The sequence below is a fragment of the Capronia coronata genome (assembly GCF_000585585.1).
Source record: "Capronia coronata CBS 617.96 chromosome Unknown acBCG-supercont1.6, whole genome shotgun sequence".
In the NCBI taxonomy this organism is placed as follows: Eukaryota; Fungi; Ascomycota; class Eurotiomycetes; order Chaetothyriales; family Herpotrichiellaceae; genus Capronia; species Capronia coronata.
The window spans coordinates 1943574-1969275 of record NW_006912898.1 but is presented as its reverse complement, the minus strand read 5'-3'; the positions used below and the strand labels follow the sequence as shown (position 1 = coordinate 1969275).

Genomic DNA, 25702 nt, shown 5'->3' with positions numbered 1-25702 from the left:
ACCTGCTCCTATTGCAGCCATGTCATTATGGGATATAACCCTTTTCTACCCACCGCTGGCGCAAGAGTCAACGTCTTATGTATTCCAGCTGGTCGGATCGCGCCCGAACGCTTCCTTAAGTTCGTCAAGTTATTGCAGAACGCGGCGATAGTCAAGGCCAATCTCGTGGATTCTTCGCAAGCCCCTGACGGTAAATCCTGTCGAACTGCGCCCATGGACTTGCCTGCTTATACTTCTAGGCCTACATCCTTCTTCAAAGGACGGATACTGCATCTTCTACGATGTATCGGCAACTCAGGATGCTCCAAGGGCGCACCTATTCCCATTCGAAACCAACAGCAGATTCCAAGTCCTCCTTGGTATCGTTGATGGCGAGAGAGTCGGAAGTGCTGTGCGTGCTTCTGGCAATTTCGACGATACGACAAAGCAGGATGTTTTGTCAGATCTCGAGGCCATCAAAGCCGGCTTCTTCGAGCAAGTCCAGGCTCATCCAGGTCTCCTTGTTCGTCAATTGATTTACTGTGACAAGGAGACGCCTACGTCGCTTGACTCCGATATCCTCCCCTTAACCGATGTTGACGGCACCGATGCTGCACTCGATGTTATGGTTAGAGTCTCCAGATTGCTCATGGAGGGTATTGTCACAGTTGTCGAGGACTTCAGAGAGCAGCCGATTAGCATGGTGCCTGGTGCTAACACACCGACCTTCGCACGCACGGGGAACACACCAATCTCTTCGAGTGCCAGCTCTTCTTCGACGCCTGTGAAAAGTGCAAGCCCTAGGCCTCCCTCCAATGACGCAGAGATACAGGTATGTTTTTGACTGCTTCAGCGGACCAAATACGGCATCCCTCCATTGCGCACACAGCTCTAACTCCAACCCAGAGTGAAACATCAAGAGGGCGCTTCAAGGTAATCCAAGGCATGTATCACCTTCAAGGCGGGTTGTGGAATGATGCCATGGATTCGCTCTCTGAGGGTGCATCCATTGCACAGAATGGCCACGATCATCTTTGGCACGGGCGGGCCCTAGAGTGCCTACTTTTATGCATGCTGCTTTTATCTTGGTCCGATCGTGGATTTACAGTCCCGCAGGTATGCCGTTCTCTACCCAACAGAAGTGTTGTCTTCCAGACAGAGTCGTCTTCGACACCCAGCGACTCGCAGAAGGCTTTGGCTAGGCTGATGCCGCCAATTGTCGAAACCATCTTGGAGCTCTACGCCAGAGTGTCAAATCTAGATCTCGGAGGGTCATTGCAGGACGTCCTACGAGAAGCTCGTGTCAGGAACGTGAACATACTAGTCTTTGTCAAGAGAAATGGAGGCGTCTTGAACAGAGAGTGCCTTGACCGACTTGTGTTAAGTCGGACTGAGACGGAAGGGGACTCGCTACCTTCTGAAGGTGAACCTGTTGCAATATCAAAGGCCGGCCTGGCCAATATCTTGATCGAGACACTTCAAGCGTGCCAGGCCAGCAATAGCTCCACCCACCCTACCAGCATATTGGTCGCAGTGGCCAGCAGCCTCTCGCTCTTGGGACTGAATCGCAAACATGCCTTCTACCTCAGACAATTGATGCAACAGTTTGTTCACAAGTTGATTGAAGCAAGAAAGATTGGTGCTGCGGAAGCTGGAATCCATCCTGCAGCTGGGCTTCCACCTGTCAACAACGCACCCCAGGGAATCCTACCAGAAATGGTCTTAGGCATACGATCGATGCTTAGTCTTGCGTCAGGGGCATATGGAGTCCCGTTGCCTGCAATTCCTACACCGAGACGACTTATACCAGCCGATCTCGGCGACATTGATGCGAAACTCCGAGTCTGGGCTGCCGAGCATAGCTCTGGGGAGTTGTTGCTAAAGATTGAAATGCTGAGGACCTGCGTCGGCGTCAGCGAAGCATTGCCGGACGTGCCAACAGGTCTATATCTCGCTTCGGCCATATTGCGGGTGGCGAAGCAAAGTGTCACCATGTCCAAGCAACTCAATACTGCGCCTCCCCTGATATCGGCGGATGGACAGTTACGTTTGCTAGATAGCATCAAACGTGGAGTATCAGTGGCTCCGAGGCTGGGCGCTCCCGGATACCGTGCCGAATACTGGGACGATTTTCTGGTTCGAGATATTCAAGTATTTGAACAAGATGACTCGTCCAAGCTGATTTCGCATAAACCCAGCGACCTCTCGGTACGGGGCAGTGGGCTGACTGATACTATTCGGGATCCCTTCATCTACAACCCATTCTCGAAGTCGACGTCGGCGGTCGCGGCACCTGTTCTAGTGGCAGGAGAATTGGCCATGTTTGCTGTGCTTCTTCAGAATCCGATGGAGGTCGAGGTCGAGATTGAAGACATATCTCTGGTCACAAAAGGATGCGGTTTCAACCCGTCACATCATAGCATTGTTTTGGGCCCTTTGTCCATCCAGGTGTTTACATTGACGGGCACGCCCACAGAGGACGGTGACCTTGAGGTCGTGGGTTGCAAGGCCAGAGTTCGGAACTGCTACGAGCAAGAATTCCTAATCTTCCGGGATGAGTGGAAACCATCCTTGAACATAAAGCAGAATGCCGTGGGCAGGGTCCGTCATAGGACCAGTCAGGCCAAACATGCGGGCGACGATACCACACGATTTCCAACCGTCGAGATCAATCCACCCATCGCCACCCCCGTCAACCTGAAAGTCATCAGGGCCCAGCCTCGCATCAGGGTCCAATCCAACAGCTTGGGCAGATCGGCAATTATGTTGCTCGAGGGGGAATCTCGAGTGTTCGACTTGAACCTAGTCAATGAGAGCCCCGACGTCCCTGCTGATTTCATTTTGGTGACCGCGCAAGACTCTGTCACATCACGGCTCAAGGAGGCGCTCTCAAATAAGGGCCTGAATCCCGCCGAACAATATGAGATCCAGAATCAACTGTCTGGGAACCCAGCTGTCGCCATCAGGAGAAAGGGGCCGAAGGATTCGACCAAGATCCTCGAACCGGGCAAGGTCATCACTTACGAAGTCACGATTGTGGGCCAACCTGGCCTTGTCAGCGCCACTGTGCAGGCAGATTACGCATACCTAGGATCGGCTTCGACAGAGGTGAAAGGCACATTCTACACTCGACAAGTCCGGTTTCCCATCGCAATCACTGTCAATGGGAGTGTGGAGATACCGCGATGCAATATTCTGCCCGTCCATAGCGATTTTGCATGGATGTCCGGTGCTGCACCCAATGGCACGCAGGACGAGACAGGAGCTGTCCAAACTGGACAGACCGATGCTTCAAGACTCTCGCATTGGCTACAGACCAGCCCTCAGGCCAGCGACTATTGCATGCTATCATTGGATCTGCGCAATGTCTGGCCGCAACCGCTCGAAATCGACATCCGAGCTCGAAATGCAAAAGCGCTGTCGGCTTCCCCAGAAGAACCGTGGCAGGATGCGTATACAGTTCTTGAAGCATTGCAACCCGGCCACGTCACTCGGGTTGTATTGTTGGTCCCACGCCTTTTCATCGAGGATCTTCACGCCCAAGTCCCCAATCTCGAAACTCAAAAGCAGTTTGTGGTAACGACATCTAAATTGAGCGCCGAGGCGGAGGCAGCGAGCAGAGAGTCATTCTGGTATCGTGAGGAGCTCCTGAAGTGCTTGCGCGGCACATGGACGGAAGAGAGCTCAGGCAGACATGGAGAGATCGATCTTCGGAAAGGAATAAGGTTGAGCCCACGAATGGTAGACGCGCTCAAAATGGACCATGTCGACTTCGAATACGTCTTGAGGCCATGTGATGAGGAAGCCGACAAATCCGAAGCCCATGCAAACACAGCGGTGAAACAAATTGGAAGATCGCATTTCAACCTCAAGCCGGAAACCTTTGCGACTTTGTCGGTTAAAGTCCATAACCACACCCAGGACACTCTGCCACTCCTCCTTCGACTCCAACCCGCGCTCCGCCATCAGCCCCATAATATAGCCTTGGACCTGTCGAGACGATTTGCGTGGTCCGGCGTGCTGCAGCGCGCGTTGCACCCTGCGATTGAACCTGGCGGTACATGCGTGGCCGAGCTGGGTGTCATAGCGCTAGTCCAGGGTGAATATGAGATCACCACATCAGTCGAGGAGGTCAAGGCACGCCGCGTTACCGGTGCTGCGAAGGGCGGTGGCGCTTCGGCCGCCCGCTTCGAAAGGAGGATCTGGCACGCCCGATCGCCGTGTCTGATTGATGCCGTGGAAGAATGACCGATCGGGTTTCCTTGCCTATGACTGGCCATTTCAGATCACAGACAGAACGAGATCAACGATTTGTAGAAAGACATCTCTCTCCAGTGCGACGTTAGCGAGGCCCAACCCGAGCATGAGCTGTCGGCTCTCCTCCGGCGTCTTGGTGATGATGGCGTTTGCAATCTGAGAGGCGTACAGCTGGCCCATCACCTCGCGGTCAGGGCCACCAGCCCCAAGCAATACCCGTGGAGAGAAGCGAGTCGATGGGAGAAGGGCGTCGTCGCCAGAGCGGTTCGTTTGGAAATAGGGATCTAAATGTGTTGGATTGTCGCTGAGCAGCGGCACCGTGACCTTGTGAATATAAGTAAATCCTCATCAGAACACTGTCGTATGTCTTGACAAACCCATTGCGACAATTTGCCGTTCTGTGTGACCGTGATCATGATTTTGTCCGCAAAAGAGAGACTCATCACGTCGGTCTTGACACCGTTCACTTCGCCTGCGACTTGCTTCGTTGGTGCAGGAAAGGGGATTGTGACCTGAGTTTCGTCCATCTTGGTTGTCTCGTAGTCCTGTGGTAGACCCATTTCTCTGCCCGCTGGATCAATTTCTGATGAGGAGAGAAAACAGGATGCTTGAAAGCCGAATGGAATCGTCGACGTCGACCACCTGCGCAGTCACGTGACACCAGCCTTTTCACCGCCCCGATGAAGACGGGGAGAACAGACGGAGACACCGCCCTTTTTTCTGCCGGTCAAAATATTTTCGTTTGGATGCGCCTCTCCCTCCAATCGATACCAGCAGACTTGCACTTGGTGTGTCTCTGCAGAACAATCCCTGTCCCGCAGGCTTGACGAGAGGCCTCGAGGCTGAAACCCCCCCTGCATAATGGCACCGTTTGTGCGCCGTCAGCGGAAGCACAAAGTTCGTGCCCGCGAGGAGAAAGAACAGGCGGTATCCCAACAAACCAACCAAGAAGTGATTGTCCCTCTCAGCAAGGCCGAGAGGGAGGAGAAGAAACAAAAACTCCGAGAAGAACTACGGGTCCAGCAGCCGAAGATTTCAAGCAAGAAGCAGAAGCGGCTGGACAAGTACATTGAAAACAAGCTGAAGAAAGATGAGACGCTGGACCTTTTGCGGAAGCTGGAGAAAGAGAAGGAGAAATACGATGCCACTGCTGCATTGCAGAGTTCGCGAACTTTAGGAAAGAGAACCTTTGGCGACTTCGTGAATGGAGATGGTCCCGCTAGTCCATCGGGGAAGAGGACGCAAAATAAAGGGCCAGGCGAAGAAGAGTCAGATGTCGAGAGCGAGGATTCGTTCGAGGTAGAGAACCGGACGGCGTCCGGACAAGAGAAGCCAACGGATGTCAAGCCCGCGACTTCTCCAGCAATGCAAGGGAGCGGTCTAGCGCAGCCACTGGCGTTGGACGAGAACGGCCTGCCTATAATACAGTCCCGCAAGGGGAAGAAGAGGAAGAAAGTCAAGGATGATGTTCAAGTAGCAGTGGAATTACCCTGGGAAGGATTTGATTCAGAGGCAAGCGACGTCGAGCACTCAGGAGAAGATGGAGAAGGTGATGATGAAGAGGATGAAGAGGACGAGTCAGGTTCTGATGTCTCTGACTCCGACATCTCAGAAGATGGATCTGAAGAGGAAAGTGACGAGGAGTCTGGGACCAGCACGTCAGAATTCTCCGAGGGTGGGAAAATAGAGCCTCGGAAGTCGGCCTTCAAGGCCTGGGCAACACAGCAGCTCAATCAGGCTGTTGGGCATGTCCCATCATATACCATCGGTGAGGGACAACTGCCGCCCAAACCCACTCCACGGCCTGCAGAGCCCAAAACTACGCCCGTCGACAAACCTGCAGTTCCAGACAAGGTGATCGAGTCAGTTCCCAATCGAAAAGCCTATGCTATCCATGTCGAACGACCAGAAGAAATCCAACAGTCAAGATCTGCACTCCCCATCCTTCAGCACGAGCAAGAGATCATGGAGGCCATCCATAACAACCCTGTTGTGATTATCAAGGGAGACACGGGCAGTGGTAAGACGACACAATTGCCGCAGTTTCTGTTCGAAGCTGGTTACGGATCTCCAGACGGACCTACGCCGGGTATGATTGGCGTCACGCAGCCTCGTCGTGTGGCCGCCGTCAGTATGGCGAAGCGAGTGGCGACAGAAATGGGACAGTACAGCGACAAGGTGTCGTATCAAATCAGATTCGACAGCACCGTGTCGTCTAGCACGGCTGTGAAATTCATGACGGACGGAATCCTGCTACGTGAACTGTCCCAGGATCTGCTGCTGCGGAAGTACTCGGCGATAGTCATCGACGAGGCGCACGAGAGGAGCGTCAACACCGACATCTTGATCGGAATGCTCAGCAAAATCGTCCCGGCGCGGATGCAAAAAAGCCAGTTCAATCCCAACCCGTCGCCCCTGAAGTTGATCATCATGTCCGCCACCCTGAACATTGGAGATTTTCTGCGTGAGAAGCTCTTCACCTCGTCCATGAGGCCGCCGATCGTCGAGGCTGAAGGACGTCAACATCGAGTGACGACACATTTCGCACTCAAGACCAGAGGCGATTATGTGGAAGAAGTGATTGAAAAGGTCAGACGAGCGCATCGGAAGTTACCTCGTGGAGGCATTTTGGTGTTTTTGACCGGCCAAAACGAGATTCGCCAGGTGTCCAGTCGTCTGCGAGAACTGCTCGCTCCGCGAAAGGGTGCCGACCGCAAGCCCGCCACGCCTCGAGTGCAAATCGCGGCAAGTGAAGCCCCTCTAGAAGCCGAGGACTGGGATCTGGGACCAACGAAAGCGGCCATGGACGGGCATGACGACCTTGACATCGAGATCTTGACTCACTCGGAGGACGAGGCTGAGGAAGCCGAGTTCGACATCTCCGACGAGGAAGACGAAGATGATCCATCAACAACAATCCCTTCTTCTACTAAACCGACAACGTCTGGTTCAAAGGAGCCATATACATCGGTCCACATCCTCCCCTTGTATTCCCAACTGCCGACAAGCGAACAACTCAAAGTATTCGAGCCGCCACCGGAGGAGTCTCGCTTGATTGTCCTTGCCACGAACGTCGCTGAGACGAGTTTGACGATCCCAGGAATCCGTTACGTTTTCGACACCGGCCGCAGCAAAGAACGCAGATACAACCTCGACACGGGCGTGCAGAGCTTCGAGATCGACTATATCAGCAAGGCGAGCGCCCAGCAACGAGCAGGTCGCGCAGGCCGGACCGGACCAGGCCACTGCTGGCGCCTCTACACGTCCGCAGTGTATGAGCAATACTTCCCCGACCATGCAGAGCCCGAGATCCTCAGAGCGCCCGCCGAAAGCGTTGTCCTCCAACTCAAGGGGTTTGTGTACCCTCGACCGGTCGCCGATTTTCCCTTCCCAACACCCCCTGCCGCTGTCGCACTGAACAAGGCGGAACAGCTCCTCAAGAATCTGGGAGCCCTGACCGGTTCAGGAGGTATCACTCCTCTGGGCAATCAACTCGCGATGTATCCGCTCTCGCCGCGCCTCGGGAAGATCCTAGCCGCTGGAATCAACAACCCCGAGCTCCTGTGGCAAGTCCTGGCCCTGGTCTCCGGCCTTGCAGTGTCCGAGATCTTCGTGACTGAAGCGCAACTCGACCTCACGGCTCCTTCTTCCTCCACCCAGCAATCTGGAGAAAGAGAAGTCTACACGCGCGAACAGCAACAACATGACGACGAGCGGGACAAACTGCGCCAGGAATTTGGTCGTGCCCGCGCCACCCTCAGCCGCGCCGACAAGACCTCGGACGCAATGAAACTGCTCACCGCCGTCACCATGTATCTCGAAGCAAGCGACAAGGAACGGTTCTGCCGCGACTTTTTCCTCCGGCCCAAAGCCATGGCTGAAGTCGCGCAGCTTCGATCACAGCTTGAAGGGATGGTGCGCAATAACTATCGAACCGCACACTCGCGATCCACCACCGACCTGAACATCGCCAATACTACTACTCCTGGTGGTGGCGATGGAGGTGGCCCTACCATCATTTCAAACGAAACACTATCCAAATCCCGCTCCGCAACGGCCAAATTCCTCTCTTCCTCCAGCAGAATCAGACAGCTCAACGCCATCGCCGCCAGCGGCTACATCGACCAGATCGCCATCCGCTACGACCGGGCGCCTACTCCGCCCGACGTGCCCACGAAACCGCGCCGCGCCATCGACGTCCCCTACCTCCCGTTGGTACCACTGCACGACAAAGCGGGTGCCTCGGTGGTGGAGAAGGCGGTGTACATCCACCCGTCCTCCGTGCTGGCGAGGTTGTCGGTCAAGGATCTGCCGGAATATATCGTCTACAGCCATCTCCAGCGCTCGCAGGCACGGACTGTCACCACAGCTGGCGATGATGGCGATGGTGTCTCGAGTCGATCTCTGGCGCTGGCGCTGTCGAACGCCGAAGTTCGAGTCCCGAAGACTCGTATGTTCCCTTTGACGCCGGTCGATGGCGCACAGCTTGCTCAGCTCGCCCGCGATACCGGTTTGATTGAATATGGTAAGCCGGTGCCGAAGACTAAGGTCGAGGATCTGCCGGGGTCGCCGAAGCGGAGGGAGTGTTGGGTCCTGGTAGAGTTGAGAGGAAGTAAGGTCGGAGCCTTGGGATGGCCGCTTCCGCCGGTCAAGGTCAGACAGGTGCTGGACGCGAAGAGCAAGACTGGGTGGAGGGTGGAAAAGGTGTTGAGTTAGAGTCGATGGAGATCAATGGCGATGGGGATGTGGTCTTGGTCTTGGTCTGGTCTAGGCCTACGGTCCAATATCATGGCAGCAACAAGTGAATGACAATTTTCTGGAGATTTGAGACTCAAGGACCATTTCAGCTCTGTACTGCTGTCTTTCCGTGCTTGCGATGCATTTCGTATCTGACTTTCAGCTCTGGCTAAACACATCGCTCTCCGCGTCTAAAGGACGACTCCTCCGCGCACGAAAGTCTTACGACTGGGGCTCTTTGCCGGCCATGCCCTCCAGTTTTTCCACAGCCTTTTCCACGCTCTCCCTCGCCATGGTCAATTCCCGCTTCAACTCTTCATCGCTCAGGCCACTTTCCTGCTTCACCCACCATGGGGCAGTGTTTCCGACGATGCGCGCAAGGAGGACTGCCTGATGGAACTCGGGACCTCCAAAAGCAATGTCGGCGGTACCGCCTAAAGAAGGTGAGAGGAGTGACTGGGAGAGTGCCTCGGGCAGAGCTTCTAGGCGCTTCAATGTGGAGAGAAAGACCTCATACGCATGCGGCGGCCATTCTTGCTGATTGTTCTCCACAGTGTTTGCAAACTCTTCCGGGAGGGGGAAGAAGCCTGCAAATTCCAGGTCCACCACGGCCGTGACTTCGACGCCCGAAGTTGTAGCAGACACAAGAACATTCCGCGGCGACAGGTCGTAATGAGTGAAAACGAATGTCTCGGGCCCATGGTCGAACATGGATAGTCTGGGCAAGGCTTCTTTGATGAAACGTTGCACCACTTTCGAGACGGGTTCCTTGTTATATTCGTAGAGCTCTCCGGTCTTGAGTCGTCGCAGTTCAGCTTTCAATTTGTGCGTGAAGTACTTCAAGGAGGTGTTCAGCGGCGTTGTGGGTGACTCGTTGGCGATCAAGCCGTCCACGTATACATCCAGTCCCGGCAGGATGGCCCTGTCGTACAATGTGGCGGATGGAGGCGGCACCAGAGTTCGACCCATGAGCCGTAGATTGCCTATTGCTCGTGCTGGCGGCATTTGCTTGCGCCATGTCGCGACAAGTTCGGCCATCTGGGTCATGATCGTATTCCCATGGACGCCAGTGAGGTCCTCCATGCTGATGATTCTGCCAGGGACACGGGTCATGAGTATCCAACCTCGCCCCTTGGTTTCCATTTCGCCATACTTGCTCTCACCGTTCTGACGACTCACCCTCGTCAGCGTCCTTAGGACCCATGATGGCGAACGAGCCCGGGAACCTCGAGGGTCAAGAGGTGTCCTTATCCTACTTCCGTCGTCTGACCATGCAACCACTCTCGGCGCAGGGACGGATGGACAGTACCGCTCGAGCAGAAGGAGACACGCTACCTCGTTCTGTGGTTTGGAAGGGCCGAAGGAGGAGCCTGCGACTTTCAGTACAAATGAAGCCGCCTCATCCACCCCGACGCTTTGAGTGGCGTCTGTCCTTGTCGCCGTCCACTTGGGCCTTGATAGAGTGGTGGGCTCGTTGAGATTGATGAAATAAATTCGGTTGTTGAAAGATTTGCCCGATGGGATTTGCTCGATTGACACGTGTTCCGCCTTGACGACAGGAAGACTTCTCCGGAAAATGGTCTTGATGGTTGAATCCGAGAAATGCACATCATAGTTAGGATTGGAGCGTGGGGTGGCCCGGGCCATCTCTCTAAGACGAACGTTGATGATGGAGTGGTCAGTAGAAGATGGTGTGCGACGGACCAACCATAAGAGGTGAGATGAATGCGGGACGAGGATGGCAGAAGCGTGTGATAGGGAACTGAAGACGGACAGACGACAAGGCTCCCCTTATATGAAGCTGAGGTAAGACAAGGTCGATTGCACTTAGTGTCGCTGGCGTGTCGGCTCTAAAGAAATAGACCGTGCTATTGTGGTCACTGGTGACGCCGACAGCCACCTTTTCGTTGTTTGAGTTTCAAGTTGGTCAGTGAAGTCTTGACGGGGCCAGGGCAGGAAAAATGAAACAAATGATAAGACTGAGGATGGAAGAGACCGAAGTGTAGGTTCATGGAAACGCTCCCTGTTGGGCAAGAACAAAGACCATCGGTGAGAACAGGAAGGAGCGATGGTTTGAACTGTAAACCGTGACGTAGGAAGATGACTGCCCATCAAGGCCAGCGGCTACGAAGCAAGGCTGTTCGGTGCTGTCGATGGTCTTCGATTCACTATTCCGTGCTATCGCTTACTCGTGTCCAGGCATGAGTAGGGAACGATAGAGTCCCGACCTTGTAAGCGAAAAATATCATTAAAGATCGATCAGATGTCGAGCGAACTGTGACAGATGAAGAAGGACAATTGAGTTGCCCATAGCCTTCTCCGTCACAGCATATCCTTCCTCGCAAGTTGAACTTGTAATGATGGAAGTTAATGCTTGTTTCATCTCACTGCTAATGGTTAGTTAGAGGCAAATGAATATCTTCCGGTCGAGTGGGATATGCTTCCACAAGACAAGCCGTCGATTGAAGAGCTCACCCATACTGAGGCCACCCTCATATCTACCCCTTTGGCCTGGTACACAGCGCAAGGCTCAGCACACATGGCGCCAAAAGCGTGGTGCAGTATCTCCTCTTACTCATCATACTCACGCCTACCTGAAGCCCATACTTCACTTACGAACGGTGTCTTCTGCTGAAGCGAGAGTAGAGCTCTGGAAGAAGCTCCGAGACAGAACAAGGCGAAGTGGGTGATCTGATGCCGTCCACCATGCTACATCCGCGGTGTTCGGCAGCTCTATCCGTCACAGGGCGCAGCAGCCCAACGCGAATGCCGAAGAGCAGACAGTCGTGAGAAGTCACCAGCCCTATGGGAACGGTACATCACTCGGGATGTTCGGGCAAGGCAAATTGCGGGACGAAGAGTCGCGGTGAGGAGGCTCGTTGGTTGGCAGAACGTAGTGCTAGCAGACGGACCACAGTAGTCCTATGTACTACTCATATAGTGGCGCGATGAGTTGGAGTGTCTAGTGGTATAGACCGTGATAGAACCAGTACGTTGAGATGTGCCTCAGTGCCTGTCAATTGCTAGGTTGGTCGCGGTACCTGATTGTGGAGAGAAAAGGCATCCCACTATTACACGCACTAATCCCACTCTGGTCTACCAAGGCTGCGGTAGCCGGTGCCAAGACATGAATACGGCAAAGCACAGCGAGCTGCAACTGCAAGGATCTCGAGTGCCATGTCATGCAGTGGTTCAGCGTTCCCCTCGATCTTACTGCTGCTTCAGCTTCAGCTTCAGCTTCAGCTTCGATTGCCTGCGCTCTTCTGTATCGTCTCCTCCTGCGTCAATATGAATATCAACGTTGTCGTTGGTAACAACTTGAACACTGTATCCCAAACAGTTCGATCTCGACTTCAGTATATCCACCACACATCCTCTCCCCGGCATCTCCACGCCCATCCTCCTCCTGCAGGGCCCTCCAAGTTCGGCTAAAGGCCTGTCCAGGCGGAGCTGAGCTCGTTTCATCTGAGAAGACATTGTCTCCTATGCCACTCACGGAGCCCAAGACCGCATCCTTGTGGCTGATCTGCTAATGCTTGCCCAGCCTTCTTCGCGATTCGGCCCCCGACTTCCCCTGCCTTGGTGAAATTAGGGTCTTTCAGCTGTCCCCAACCGGACCAATACTTCCAGGCAAGTCACCGTCGCCTGGCCTTATGATTCGCAGAGCGGGATTCGACAAAGCATCGTGTTTGGTGACTCGGTAAGGCAGCTACGCCTAAAGGCAATAGCGGTTCATCCAGACTTCCACGCTAGCATCGCCAAACCTTTTCTTAGCATTTGCAAGGCCTTCTGCTCATCCTCCTCCAACAACTGCGGCGCCCTCAGATCCACCAGGCTGTTCGAACACACCGGTTGAGACAGCCTCGATGGCCATCCGAAGGAACTTGGCTCGAATCCACCGGGCTTGCTCTGCTCGCACCCAGCCCACCGCGTCCGGTAGGGTGTCCTCTCTGCCAGGAGGCCAGGGACTTACATGCATCCCCCATGTTCCTAAGGATCTATAATCCGGATAGAGATTGGGAAGGTCAGGATCTCCTTCATACTTTCACCGAGTTGATGGACTCTCGCAGCTATATGGCAGGCACAAAAGTTAAGTACTTGTTGCGCAGGCGGAAGTGTTCCCGCCGATTAGTTTCACTTCCTCGATGATACAATTTAGCCTTACCACCGGAAACATTTCTTGGATATAGTGCCATGTGGGACATCCCATCCATGATCCGTGAGGCGCATCGACTAATTTGAAGAGGAGCCAGCAGTTCGGCTGAGGACGACTTTACGAGACCCCTCGGCCGTGCTACCGGGAGGGTCTCAGTCATCCTGGCTGGTTGGGTTTCTCTCACATAGCCTTCATTCCCAGACACTGGTCTTCGTGACTCTTCCGAGGCTGGCCTGCTTGCTGTCGAGTTTTTCGTCCTCAGGCCTGCGTTCTGGCGTGCCTTGATTCTGTATAGCTGATACCATATTCGCTACTGTGCTTGTTTCCTGCGTTGTCAAGACACCATGTCGATCTGCCAGAATGGGGCGCCTCCCATGATCCTGCCATGGGCGAATGTTACTGTCACCACGGACCAAAAGGCCATCACGAGAGGCATTCCTGTGTCGATGGGAAACCCTCCTCAGATAGTCTCTCTCCGACCAAGCACCGCTGATGACATCTTGTATGTGGTCAACAGAGAGCAATGCGCTCCAGAGTACAACTCTTCCTGCATTGGACTGTACGGCGGGGTTTTCGACTATTCATCGTCCAACAGTTTCCTCCAGGTCGCCGAGGGTCAGTGGAATGGCTCGAGCAATTCGAATCCTACCCAGTTATCCTTTGTCACTTTCAACGATCTCTTGTCCTTTGGCAACGCCAGCGTTTATGGATTTCCTGCCGTCTACGATGAACCTGGGTATGGCGGCCAAGGTGTGATGCCATTGGGATGGGGATCGGATTTCCTCAGAATCGCTGTCGAATCCGACGCCGTGCCGTCCTCAGTATTCGGTCTCTGGACAGGAAGCCGGTCAGTCAGCAGCCCAGTCGACGGTGCTCTTGTCATCGGTGGTTACGACACCACCCGCGTCAACGGTGAACTGACCACTTTCAATGCTCGCGAGACTTGCGAAATGTGTGTGGTGGTCACCGAGTTGAGTTGGGAATCGGACTCTGGTTCGCAAAACCTTTTCTCAAATTCGTCGGAATCCCTACAGATCAACCTTCAACCTTCGGAGCGCTATATCTACGTACCACAGAATGTCTTCGATAACTTACAGACTGCGACGGAAGGAGTCTATGTCGATCCCTATCTGGCTTATGCGTCCTTACCGACCGGCAATCTCAGTGTGACACTTCAAAACGGCTACAAGACCACGATCCCCGCGGAGGAGCTTTTTATGTACCCTCGTGGTTATGATGACGATGGCAAGTACGAAGTCCTTGACAATAGCTACATGATCAGTATGGTTCTGAATACGACCAATACTGGCTATGTCCTGGACTGGGGCATTCCATATCTTACCATGAACTACATCATCGGCGACTACAAGCGCGAGCAATTCAAGATGGCGCCCGCCATCCGCACCGATTTCTCCAATCAAGGTGGTGGCTATGCTATGAAAGCTTCCTGTGATCCCACAACAGCGCCTACCGCACCTCCGACTCCCAAACCCAGCTCGCATCACAAATCCAACAACACGGGTGCCATTGTGGGCGGTGTGGTAGGCGGCGTGCTCGGCGTGCTCTTGATCGCCGGCGGAGTGGCGGTCTTGTTCTACCGCCGCCGACGCAGGAACCGTGCCGCCGCAGCTAACGGTACGTACGGCGCGCCGGGCATGACACCTATGATGACCGAAGGTGCAATGTCCCCGCACGGAGGTAGCACTATGGAAAGATATTCCCAGTGGACGGCCGTAAGTCCGACAGATGTTGGTGCGAGCGAACTCGGCAACAACCAGAAGCCAGGAGGCAATGTCCAGGTCAACCAATGGCTCTCAAGCCAGTCCAGCGATGTAAGTGTCTTTACTTCTACACTCCACCCGTCCTGAGACTGGGCTCCTAACGTGACCGAATTACAGACGCAGACTGTGACGAGTGCAGCATCACCTCCCCCCATAAGTACCATCCACAACTCGGAGAGCACCGATCGACCCCATGAGATGGGCGCTCAGCCTTGGGATACCAGGTGATCTGCGTAGATAGCTGGATCGACGGCGGCGGTGAAGAGCACGATATAATCCTTTTATGGTCGATAACCCCATCTGAACCACCGTCTACAACGAAACTATCGTCCTAAGACAGGCCGAAACCCAGCAGGTATCGTCGGAGGCCTTCGCTGACAGGGAACGAGAGCCTTCCTAAACATCAGCCACATGAGCGCTGCGGCTTGCCTGGCCAATAGCCATGCACTCTAGGACATACTGAGCTGGTCAATGGAACGCATCTCTCGTTTATGGCATGATCATTTCCACGTTTTTCTCTTTGCCTTGCACGCACGAGTTACTTTTCGTATGGGATGTCGGAACTATTGAGTGCTTTTGACTCCGGATGGAATGGGTGTATCGGCCGCTCGAGGATGAACATTGTTGTTGGTTGTCATTACATAGTCTTTGGGTATTCCGTACTATAGGCAATTCGGATTGTGAATCTATTATGTTGAAGTCAATTCAACTCTCAAATACTAGTCAAAACCACCCGAGATTTGGGAGGGAGATTGAGGTCTTTTGTCGTATATCAATCAGTTCCGATGGGCCGTGATGATGGGCCTTGGTCATTGGCAATGAACCGTTACAGGCAAACATCCAATGCAAAAGTTGAGCTGTGAAGATCGGTTGATAAGTCCGACTGGTCGCCATCGTCAAATTTACGGCGTCTAGCGATTGGAGGGCGCGGAAATCGGATCGAGCCATCAGGAAAAGAAGCAAGCATACATTAGAAAAGCTGTGGGAACAGCTCAAGCTCAAGCTCAAAGGGTCCGAATGATCCTGAATAATCTGGACTCCCCTGATCAAATCTGGTATGATCCCTGTTCATCTGTTCATCCTGAAGCGCCTAACCTGCGCCTTCTTCTGTGCACAATCAACCAGCCCCCACGACGGACCTCCCCGAGCTAAACATCGCCAGCAAGAACTGCCTGCATGATTCAATTTCGCCGTTCCAAGTCATAACCTGAACCTGTGAACCTGTGACCCGTCATACCCGTGATCATGGAACCCCCCGTACGCCGAAACTCCAACCATGTCCCGTTGAACAACAAGTAGCTACCTGCATGATGGCGAGAGAACCTCTTGAAGGCGAGTTCGAGTTCAAGTTCGATCCTGTCTGGTCCCATTCAGGAGACGACGGCTGCGTCGACATTGACGTTGACGTCCTCGTCTTCAAGGACAGGCAGGTCACCGTCGTCGTAATCGTCAAAGTGCAGACCGGCCTCGCGACAGCGTTGTTGCCACTTGGCGCTCTCTAGCCAAGCGGCGCGAACACTCTCCTTTAGACGGTCGCAACGGCTGGTCAACTCCTTCAGGGCAATGTCGAGAGTGGCGCGCTCCGTTTCGAAGGACTTTTTCTCGTTCTGCAGTTCGGTGATGTATTGACAGGTGCGTTGGAGAATGGCGCCTTTGTTCTTCTCGCTACAGGGCACGATCTTGGCAATGTTCTCGATACCTTCGTTGATGACTTCACGACGACGACGTTCGACTGCATGCCAGATCAGTATATGTGGTCTAGAAAAGGCATAGATGGAGGGGATTGACTGGCTTACCTTCCTTGTGGTTGTCCTTGCGCTGTTGATGCCATTCGGCAGTGCCTACAGCCGGCTTCTGTGCGCCACCACGGGCATCAAGAAGAGCTTGTTGTGCACTGGCCATACCCTGTGTGGGCTGCATTCCTTGACCCGTTGGCATCCCGGCAAGAGATCCTTGGTTGGCGTCTTCGAAGCCGGTCGGCATTCCTGTAGCTCCATCATATGGATGCGGCTCAGGATAGGAGGATTGTTCCATTGGGGCAGCTAGAGCAGCTTGTGCAGTGCGAGTGCTGTCGTCAGAACCCCCGATATCGTCGATGCCCTGCAGGAGTGCGACATAGTTGTCTGGGTCATGATCACCATTGGTGTTTGGAGCTTTGGCATTGCGACCGACATCTTGGTCTCCTGGTCCACGCTTCCGCTTGTTGTTATTGTTCATGCCCGGGTTCCCGACTTGCACGGAAGGAATGGCTTGGCTTCCAACACCTTGGTTAGCCATTGTTGCAGTGTCTAATTCCGTGTGTCGCAGTCTCAATTGGTCGTTCAGTATTGGCAAATCAAGCAAACTGCCCTCGAGAGAGATTTCGTCAAGGAGGATCGTAGGCAGGCAGTGACTTATGAGCCACCCCAAGGTAAGCAGTGAGGTCGGATCTCAACGGAGGGATCTGGTCTACATAGGGATTAGCCATGGTCAGGGTTATAGACTGATGCAGATAGGGTTTATTTTTGTGTGGAAGCAAGTGGTAGAGAGGGTGTGTAGCCAGCAGTTGTCACATGAGGACTACATCGCTTGGGGGTGTGTGTGTGTGTGTCGTGGGTAGAGGAGGGAACGCTGAACGCGCTCGTCGTCGAGGGCTTCCCAGCCAGTAGGAGCTAGGCTGGCGAAGCTCGAACAGTCGTCAGCATCCGACGACGGCCACCTGCAGCGCAAATGTGCAGAGGATGGCATTGCGCAGAGTGCGACAATGATGAGCTTGCTCGATGTGGTCATGGTTGAGCTGCGCTCACCCGTGGAGATGAAGCGCAGCCCGTGATCTGATGATCAGGTGCAATCAGGTGACTTAGAGATGACTTACTGATGGAAACGTGATCGGCTGGCCCGCGACTCGATGTCCGGCGCAAGCGGGTTACACAGCGCGCTGTCGAACGCGCGAGAAGATAGGGAACAAGGGACGAGACAGCCTGATGGCAAGCCGGTTTGTTAATTGTTTGAAAGAGGAGTGGTTGGAGGATGATGGAAGATAGAACGTTCACAATGGGTGTAAAGCGAGTACTCGATCTATGGGCCTGGCAGTTGCGTGGGCGCTGCGACAACGTGACAGTGGTGGTGAGAGGGCGAACTGAAGGGCGAAAGGGCAGGGCGAGGGAGAAGAAGGTCACGGGATGGAAAGAAGTTCCCGTGATCAACCAATAAACAAGAAAGACACGCTAGCACTAAAAGGGACTTAGCGTCATAGAGACTCGGGATACTTTCCCGCCACTGCCACGGGTCAACACGTGATGGTGGTGGATATTGTCATGTGATCCAGATCCAGATCCCTCACAGGCTTCACCCTCATCATCGTTCTCCCTCAACGTCGTCTTCTTCATCCTCATCCTCAATGTCACGGTGTGGTGTCTCGTGACACAGCCGGACCTGCCACATCTGCCATACTAGTAGTATGGCGCATGTGCACCGCCCTGGAGGATATCCCAGCCAATGACAGGGGCCACGTCGATGCCCTCTTTGCGTCTTGTCCACGTGAATGTTTGACAGGCATTATTGTGAGACAGCATAAGAATTGTCGGGGCTTGCAGCCTGGTGTTGCCGGTGACTCCGAACGGCGATAAGATGGCAGTGAATGTCGTTTGGCAGAAGACGGTCCCTTGTCTCAACTGCTATCACTGACAAAGATGCGATGAAACCTTTTGACAGCTGCAACGAGATGATCAACTTCCGCCGATTTCAGCGGCATCATCAGTCACGTCCTGAGCTTCACTTCCCTTGATTGAGACTGAATACGCCGGAGCCTTGTCTGTATCCACCAATAGGATCCCTTCTTGAGCTCTTCCCAGGATGTCCCAGATCCTGATTTGATCTCCTCTCGTCATGCCCATGACACAGCTACTGCCAGCATACCTGACCTCTCCAATTCTGGGACTGACACCTTCCTCGCCAGCTCGGTTGGCACAAATAACGATTGCTTCGGTCTGCGCACCTTGTGGCCCAAAGAGAGGCCTGAGTCGTTCCACCCAATAGTTGACCGTATCTTGGTCTGGCACCATGGCCTGACTCGACGACACCTCCTCTGCGCTCAGCCTTGTCAGCCAGGCCATACTGAGAACGACAACTCTGGCACGGGCCTCCCGCGCGTGATTAGCGAATTCGTACGCCGTCCAGGGGGCTTCGAACCGGTAGGGGTTGATATCCATGCAGATCCCCGCAGCAGCCTTGACCTGCTGACCTTTGCCGCCAATCGGCAGCACACCCGCCCAGAAGCCTTGCCCTTCCTGAGCCCACGTCTCATCAGTGTAATATAGAAACGACTTGCGATAGTGGGCAACAACGTCTCCACTTGAATTGACAAACACGAGCGAATTGTAGGCGATGGTGCCCGTCTCGGCGGTGATATGTCTGTCAAAGATGGTGTTGTAGTTCCCTTCTTCGGCTGCTTCAGGGTACCCGACCGCAACCGTACATTTGAGACGTTTTGCAGTCCTGGCGGCCCATCTTGTCGAGGGCCCTGCGGCTGTCGGTTCGAGATAAGGCGCAATTGCAGCCAGTGACGGATGGTTGTACCCTGCACCAACAATCAGTCCGGTAGACAAGGCTGGGCATATGCTCTGCTAGCTCTTGGTCACACGACAGAAGATAAATCAGGCTTTGCTCTTCGGAAAAGACATGTGAACCAATTGGGAGCAGGGAGGATTTACCTGCAAACGCGAGTTCGGGCAGTACCAGTAGATCAATGTTTTCAAGCTGCCCTTCCCTTTCCTCGCGCATGAGCAGACTTTCGGCTCGACTGAAGTTCGCCGCCACCTCCCCTAGGCGCGGAGAGAACTGGAGTGTTGCGATACGCATGTTAGTGTTGCGAGAGTGCTGCTACCCTACCAATTGGTGATAGACGGCCTTCTCAACCTGGTGCCATTATTCAGTCATCGGCTGGACAGGATCTCCAAACTGACTCCAGTTGTCACAGTTGTCAAAGTCCCAGATAAGTCACAATACCTACACCGGTGGGCCGGAGGAGAGACAGAGAGCAACGTACTAGGAAAACAGTGTTGGTCACTTCCGGTGAGATCGAAGCGAGCGAAGGTACATGTTGTTGCGCCGCCGTAGTGATTACGGCAGATCTCATGTTTCTCATTACGCAGATACTGAACTTGAGAGATTCGATTTCCCACGGTAAAAGCCTTTGCTCTAGGGGAGCGACAACATGCTATAAGAGAACTGGCATCCTTTCCAAGACGTGCATACGATACGAACTGTGGCAATGAAGGGAAGGCTCAAAAGTTATATTTGTGGGCCGGGTGGGCAAAGGCTACATGGTCTCCTCTCATACATCGTCTTCGACCGCCTCGCCCGCTTCAATGGCTTTCTCTTTCTTCATCTTCTCCCGCTCCCGCTTCCTCTCCAGTAATCGATTCAACTTCTTTGCTACGTTGAGGACGCCGTTGGTACCAGACCCACAAGCAGCGCAAGACGGGTCTTTGCGATATCGCTTCAAGGCACATGCTTCGCAGAAGTAATGCCCGCATTTGGTGACAACGGGATTCGTGTACGGCTTTTTGCATATGATGCAGGCGAACGGTATCTTCTCAAGCAGCGCATCGTCATCATCGTCGTCTTGGCCCGTCTGCGCTTTACGATTGGCAGAAGCCACCGTTTTGCCCGACAACTTCTTTCCCTTCGTGTCGACTTCCCACTCGCGGTCAAGCTGCCAGCCTTGCTTGTAATCTTCTCGAGCGTGGAGAAATTTGCAGCTATCGCCGAACCCGCAGAAGCCGGTCTGCTTGTAATCCTTGCACACGTCGGGTGCAAAATCTGTAACCGTGATTGTCCTTACATTGCTCGAAGATTTGACCGGTCCGACTTGTTTTCCAGCACGATCTGGATTCTTTGGAATGAAGGATTGGTAGTTTGCCACGCCCTTGTATGTACCGTCCGGTGCCGATGCATCGGATGACCTGGCTGGAGCCGTCGCTGGTTTCTTGTCACCGTCTTCATCATACCAATCTGATCTCTTCGTTGCGTCGTCTCTGTTTGTGGGCGCCGCCACAGCTGCGGCAATGGTCTGTTCATCCACCGCAGCACGAGGCTTAGGAATCTCCGAGGAAGATGCGGTCAACCCGGCATTCTTGCGCCTGCGTTTTATTTGCCTTCCCTCGTCATCGTCTGAAGAAGAGAACCCGGAGTCGGAATCGTCTGGTGGAGGAGTGGCTTCTCGCTTGCGAATCGTCGACTTGGACTTAACATTGCGCTTTTTGAATGTGAATTGAGGTAACTCAGAGGCTGGTTGTGGTTCTTCCATTACTTGGATCGTGCGTAGGATGAAGGGAGGAATGGGAAGGCGCCGGCAGTGTTATATTGTAACAAATGGATCTGCAACAACAACACTGCGAGTAGTAGGAGGCGCAGATAACTACATGTATCCAAGGTTCCTTCCAGCAACTTTTGCCTTTGCCTCAAATTAGTCAGCCAAGGAATGTTCGGCGGCTGATCGACAGCGCTAAACCTTAATCCCCTGCGTTAATCCAATTGCTCGGAATGCCGGCTGCTAATGTTCAAGTTCCCCGCCAAAGTTGCCCTTCTTCATCACACATATTTTGCTCATTTTCTTCTGCTCGCCGCAGTTCCAAAGCTCGGAGGAGTGACAGCAAGCTCTCTCTGCAATAGCTTGCTAGATCACGCAGCTCCAGGCTTTGGCAGTTTGTCATTGTTGTTTTCATGTCTTCTCCCCCCAGTTTGATTCCCATTCGCTCTTTATGCTTGTTTCCCCATTGAGCAGTACTGCAAGGCCATGGTCGACCATGTTACCATGAACCCACAAGCTGGCATCGCTGAAGATGGGCAACGGCCAGTCGTGAAATCCACGGCTATCACGGAAGAACGCAATCACCGCAACCTCATCAGCTTCAAGGTGACCCATATTCTTCTTACTGCTCTCTTCCTCTGGTTGACGTACGTCGGCTCTCGAGACCGCTGACCGGCACCTGCTAACTACCTAGTATAGGACCGTCCATGTCATTGGCATCCTCTTTTTCGCCAAAGGGTTTCTCCTTACTCGACTTGTGTTGGACAATAGGTCGGAATGTGGTGTGCTTCCAGATGGGGAGCTCTCCCAAGTGTCGGACGGATGCTGGCATCCCAAGACTTTCGACCGAGCTGTGGTTTTAATAATTGATGCTTTACGATACGACTTTACCATTCCTTCTCATCGTGGCTTGAAGGAGCCGCAACAAAAGTACTACCTCGACAACCTTCCTCTACTACACGAGCTTGCCGTCTCGCGCCCGGCCCACGCGGTGCTGCTCCCGTTTATTGCCGACCCGCCCACCAGTACGTTGCAACGATTAAAAGGGTTGACAACCGGCACCCTCCCTACCTTCATCGACATTGGTTCAAATTTTGCGGGTACGGCTATTGAAGAAGACAACATTGTGTCCCAATTGAAAGATGCTGGGAAAACGATTGTACATCTTGGGGACGATACATGGCATTCGCTATTTCCTGGCTATTTCGACCCCAACATGACACGGCCATACGACTCTTTCAACGTCTGGGACTTGCACACGGTCGACAATGGAGTCATCGAACATATCATGCCATTACTTGACCAATCTGCCGCACAATGGGACGTGATCTTTGGACATTTCCTCGGGGTTGATCACGCGGGTCATCGGTATGGGCCAGATCACCCGGCTATGGCAGAAAAGTTACGACAAATAAATGATGTTTTGCAACAAATAATTGAAAAGATTGATGACGATACGCTCCTTGTTGTGATGGGTGACCACGGAATGGACACCAAGGGTGACCATGGTGGCGAGTCGGATGAGGAGGTTGAAGCCGCTCTGTGGATGTACTCCAAAAAGCCCACCTTTGGCCGGACAGAAACGAGCGCCTTGATGCCTCCTGCAACTGCGAAAGAACGTCCTGTTGGTCAAATAGACCTGGTATCAACCCTGTCAATCCTGCTGGGACTACCGATACCTTTCAACAATCTCGGCAAACCGATTGCGGAAGCTTTCACAGGTCCGAAAAACACTGACTGGAAGAATCTCGTGAAGGTTGAACATCTTGCACAAAGTCAGATTGCAAGGTATCAGAAGCAGTATTCTCGCTCTCGGGATCTCGGCCTCGATGATGATGCATATAGCGGCCAGCGCATATATCTTGCCCGTTCGGCTGAGTTCGCAGCGGAAGGGAGATGGAAGGACGCTCACTATGCGTACGTTGAATGGCATAAAGAAGTTATATCCATGTACCGAAGATTGTGGGCCAACTTCAACATGGGCGACATGCTTGTTGGAATCACAATCTCAGCCCTTGCGCTTGGATTATTACTCGTCTTCTCTCGCTTCTCGACGGCGGACAAAGCCAGCTCCGCACCGAGTCTTCTGAGGAGCGCGGTCATCGGGACAGCTGTGGGAGCAGCCATCGGCCCAGGACTTGGACTTGTTGCACCATCTCTCTTTTCTGTCATGACGGGATGTATCGTCAGCTCCAGCATTTGCGGGATCATGGCCGCCATGTACTGGACTATCCGCAACCGAACCGGCGCACGGTCATATCTTCCTTCCTTCTGGGGGTGGATGGCGTTGTCATTTTGCTTGACGCAGTCGGCAGGCTTTGCGTCCAACTCATACACTATCCACGAAGACACGATTCTTCTATTTTTCCTGGTCACTTTCGGCATCATCTCGTTGATTTCATCACTCAGACAAGCAACCACAACCGATCGCGTGCTTGGCACCTATCAATCGATTCTGTTCATTCTTCTGACTCGGCTCTCGTCATTTTCACGGTTGTGCCGCGAGGAACAAATGCCAGGATGCCGCTCCACCTTCTATGCTTCATCCAATTCATCCACGTCTGCGCCATGGCAGCTGCTGATACCATACGCCGTGGCCCTTTTCCTCCCCGAAATTGTCAAAGCATTCTATCGCGGTACTGCTTCATATGCGGCCTCGGCAGGGTTCTGGATTGGGTTCAGCTTCCGTATCGGCTTACTGCTTGTGGCGGCTTACTGGACAATCGATGCGGCGGACAATGGGGGATGGCTCGCCGACCGGATATCAGCAACCGCCCTCAAGACCACCAATCTCACAGTAGCGAGATGCGCGCTCGCAATTGCGCTCCCCGTGGGGATTGGAACTTTTGTATGGGCGAAGCCCTGCATCAACATTTCAGTCAGTGAGCCGAGGCCTGTATTGGACAATCCCGGGGCACCTCCTCGACCACAGTTAACCATCTTTGGATACGCCAATGTCTACGGAAGTCGTTACTTGCTGATGATTCCATTGCTGGTTTTGACGGTTGCGCTGCTTCTGCCGCCGATGGGTCAATTTTCGATCGCAATCTGCACGTGGCAAATCATGTGTCTCCTCGAAATCCTCGATACCAACGCGTTGACGGTGTCATCCAGATACAAGTCGAGCATTGGACCGATTGTGCTGGCCCTGCTTGGGTCATACCATTTCTTCAAGACGGGACATCAAGCCACGTTGGCGTCGATTCAATGGAACTCGGCGTTTGTGCCATTGCGTACCATCCAATATCCCTGGTCGCCACTGCTGGTGGTGTTCAACACCTTCGGCGCACAGATCATCTGTGCCGCAGCAGTTCCCTTGACGGTTCTCTGGAAACGCCCGACTGGCAAGGCTGGACTACGAGGGTTGTGGAACGATGTGTCGGGTGCGTGTCTGACACATATGCTCTACTATGCAACGATACAACTGGCAACGACCATGTGGGCGGGACATCTACGACGACATTTGATGCTGTACAGAGTGTTTATGCCACGGTATCTGATGGCGTGCGCGGTGCTCCTCATTGTAGACTTGGTGCTTGTTGTCGCTTCCCTCGCAGGTGTCCGGGCAGTTGGACTCAGTGTCGGCGAGGTCTTCGGATACTAGTAATGAGGGAGTTCCTTTGGGCCTGAGGTGGTTCATCGACTCCAGGTATGGAATATAGAGGTAGAAGATAGGCCGTACCATAGTTCTATGAATGCGCAGATATTTTAGGGTCCTCCTTTTCCACCAAGGCAGGTAGGTGGCTCGCCGGCAAAATTGCTTGAAACACGCGACGACTTCTCACTCTGAGAATTGCATTCGTCAGACTAATACTTATTTTCGCTGGCGACTACACATTTTGCCAAGCTACGGTCAGACAAAGCCGATTTTCCGAGGACAATCGACCTCTCTGGATACTGGCACGGTATGGTAGTAGCCCGCACTGACTGCATGTTTTTCTAACAAGTCACCGTCACCACTTTCCCCTATCCATTATCACTATGGTTGTCCCGCTCTTAGTCACCTGCTCCATGCGCGGTCATGCAGAACTTTGTAGGGATAGCGAGGCGATAGGTGGGTGGGTAGGTATGTCAGGACGGTTGGTGTTAGTCAGTCGAGGTCAAAAGTGCAAGCTGAGTCAGAAAGAGAGTGCTGGATCACCGCTTCAGCTTCACAGAGTGGAATCTTCAGTTCACCTGTACTGTACAGAATAGTATTTTTTCCTCAGTCATAGTATTACTAGTACTATGCCACCGGACTTTTCCCAATGTCGAGAACGGCGGGCGCAGTCTGCGGCGTGGTTACGTCATCAAGGGTCACTCGGAATTTTGCAGCGGCGCGGGGCATGACGGAAGCTGCAGCTGCAGGGACTCGATTGTGTCAATATTGTGTCACTATCGCTCAGCAACAGCAGCAACAACAGCATCAGAGAATCACAGTGTCACAATATCACAGTAGTTGTTGTTAGCTGATACATGAGATAGAATTCTAAGGGACAGATACAAGGTAGGAGGGATAGT

The 25702-nt window shown here is 53.4% G+C and overlaps 9 protein-coding genes across 9 annotated transcripts; 4 read left to right on the top strand and 5 right to left on the bottom strand.

The window, feature by feature from the left end:
- Positions 1-27: 27 nt before the first annotated feature.
- On the top strand, positions 28-4227 carry A1O1_07367 (uncharacterized protein; the record flags this gene model as incomplete). Its single annotated transcript, XM_007728237.1, has 3 exons — positions 28-190; positions 240-811; positions 886-4227. 3 exons carry the CDS (start codon positions 28-30, stop codon positions 4225-4227), a joined length of 4077 nt encoding a protein of 1358 aa, XP_007726427.1.
- A 33-nt stretch (positions 4228-4260) lies between these two features.
- Positions 4261-4796, bottom strand: A1O1_07366 (uncharacterized protein; the record flags this gene model as incomplete). The annotated part of the gene is made up of 2 exons (XM_007728236.1): positions 4261-4560; positions 4614-4796. The coding sequence occupies 2 exons, from the start codon at positions 4794-4796 to the stop codon at positions 4261-4263; spliced, it is 483 nt and encodes a 160-aa protein (XP_007726426.1).
- A 301-nt stretch (positions 4797-5097) lies between these two features.
- On the top strand, positions 5098-8952 carry A1O1_07365 (uncharacterized protein; the record flags this gene model as incomplete). Its single annotated transcript, XM_007728235.1, has 1 exon — positions 5098-8952. One exon carries the CDS (start codon positions 5098-5100, stop codon positions 8950-8952), a length of 3855 nt encoding a protein of 1284 aa, XP_007726425.1.
- A 243-nt stretch (positions 8953-9195) lies between these two features.
- Positions 9196-10620, bottom strand: A1O1_07364 (uncharacterized protein; the record flags this gene model as incomplete). The annotated part of the gene is made up of 1 exon (XM_007728234.1): positions 9196-10620. The coding sequence occupies one exon, from the start codon at positions 10618-10620 to the stop codon at positions 9196-9198; it is 1425 nt and encodes a 474-aa protein (XP_007726424.1).
- Positions 10621-13473: 2853 nt separating this feature from the next.
- On the top strand, positions 13474-15138 carry A1O1_07363 (uncharacterized protein; the record flags this gene model as incomplete). Its single annotated transcript, XM_007728233.1, has 2 exons — positions 13474-14961; positions 15028-15138. The coding sequence occupies 2 exons, from the start codon at positions 13474-13476 to the stop codon at positions 15136-15138; spliced, it is 1599 nt and encodes a 532-aa protein (XP_007726423.1).
- Positions 15139-16280: 1142 nt separating this feature from the next.
- On the bottom strand, positions 16281-17187 carry A1O1_07362 (uncharacterized protein; the record flags this gene model as incomplete). The annotated part of the gene is made up of 2 exons (XM_007728232.1): positions 16281-16642; positions 16707-17187. 2 exons carry the CDS (start codon positions 17185-17187, stop codon positions 16281-16283), a joined length of 843 nt encoding a protein of 280 aa, XP_007726422.1.
- A 1430-nt stretch (positions 17188-18617) lies between these two features.
- On the bottom strand, positions 18618-19749 carry A1O1_07361 (uncharacterized protein; the record flags this gene model as incomplete). The annotated part of the gene is made up of 2 exons (XM_007728231.1): positions 18618-19468; positions 19602-19749. The coding sequence occupies 2 exons, from the start codon at positions 19747-19749 to the stop codon at positions 18618-18620; spliced, it is 999 nt and encodes a 332-aa protein (XP_007726421.1).
- Positions 19750-20224: 475 nt separating this feature from the next.
- A1O1_07360 (uncharacterized protein) lies at positions 20225-21199 on the bottom strand (the record flags this gene model as incomplete). Its single annotated transcript, XM_007728230.1, has 1 exon — positions 20225-21199. The coding sequence occupies one exon, from the start codon at positions 21197-21199 to the stop codon at positions 20225-20227; it is 975 nt and encodes a 324-aa protein (XP_007726420.1).
- Positions 21200-21706: 507 nt separating this feature from the next.
- On the top strand, positions 21707-24806 carry A1O1_07359 (phosphatidylinositol glycan, class O; the record flags this gene model as incomplete). The annotated part of the gene is made up of 2 exons (XM_007728229.1): positions 21707-21849; positions 21902-24806. The coding sequence occupies 2 exons, from the start codon at positions 21707-21709 to the stop codon at positions 24804-24806; spliced, it is 3048 nt and encodes a 1015-aa protein (XP_007726419.1).
- Between the last annotated feature and the right edge of the window lie 896 nt (positions 24807-25702).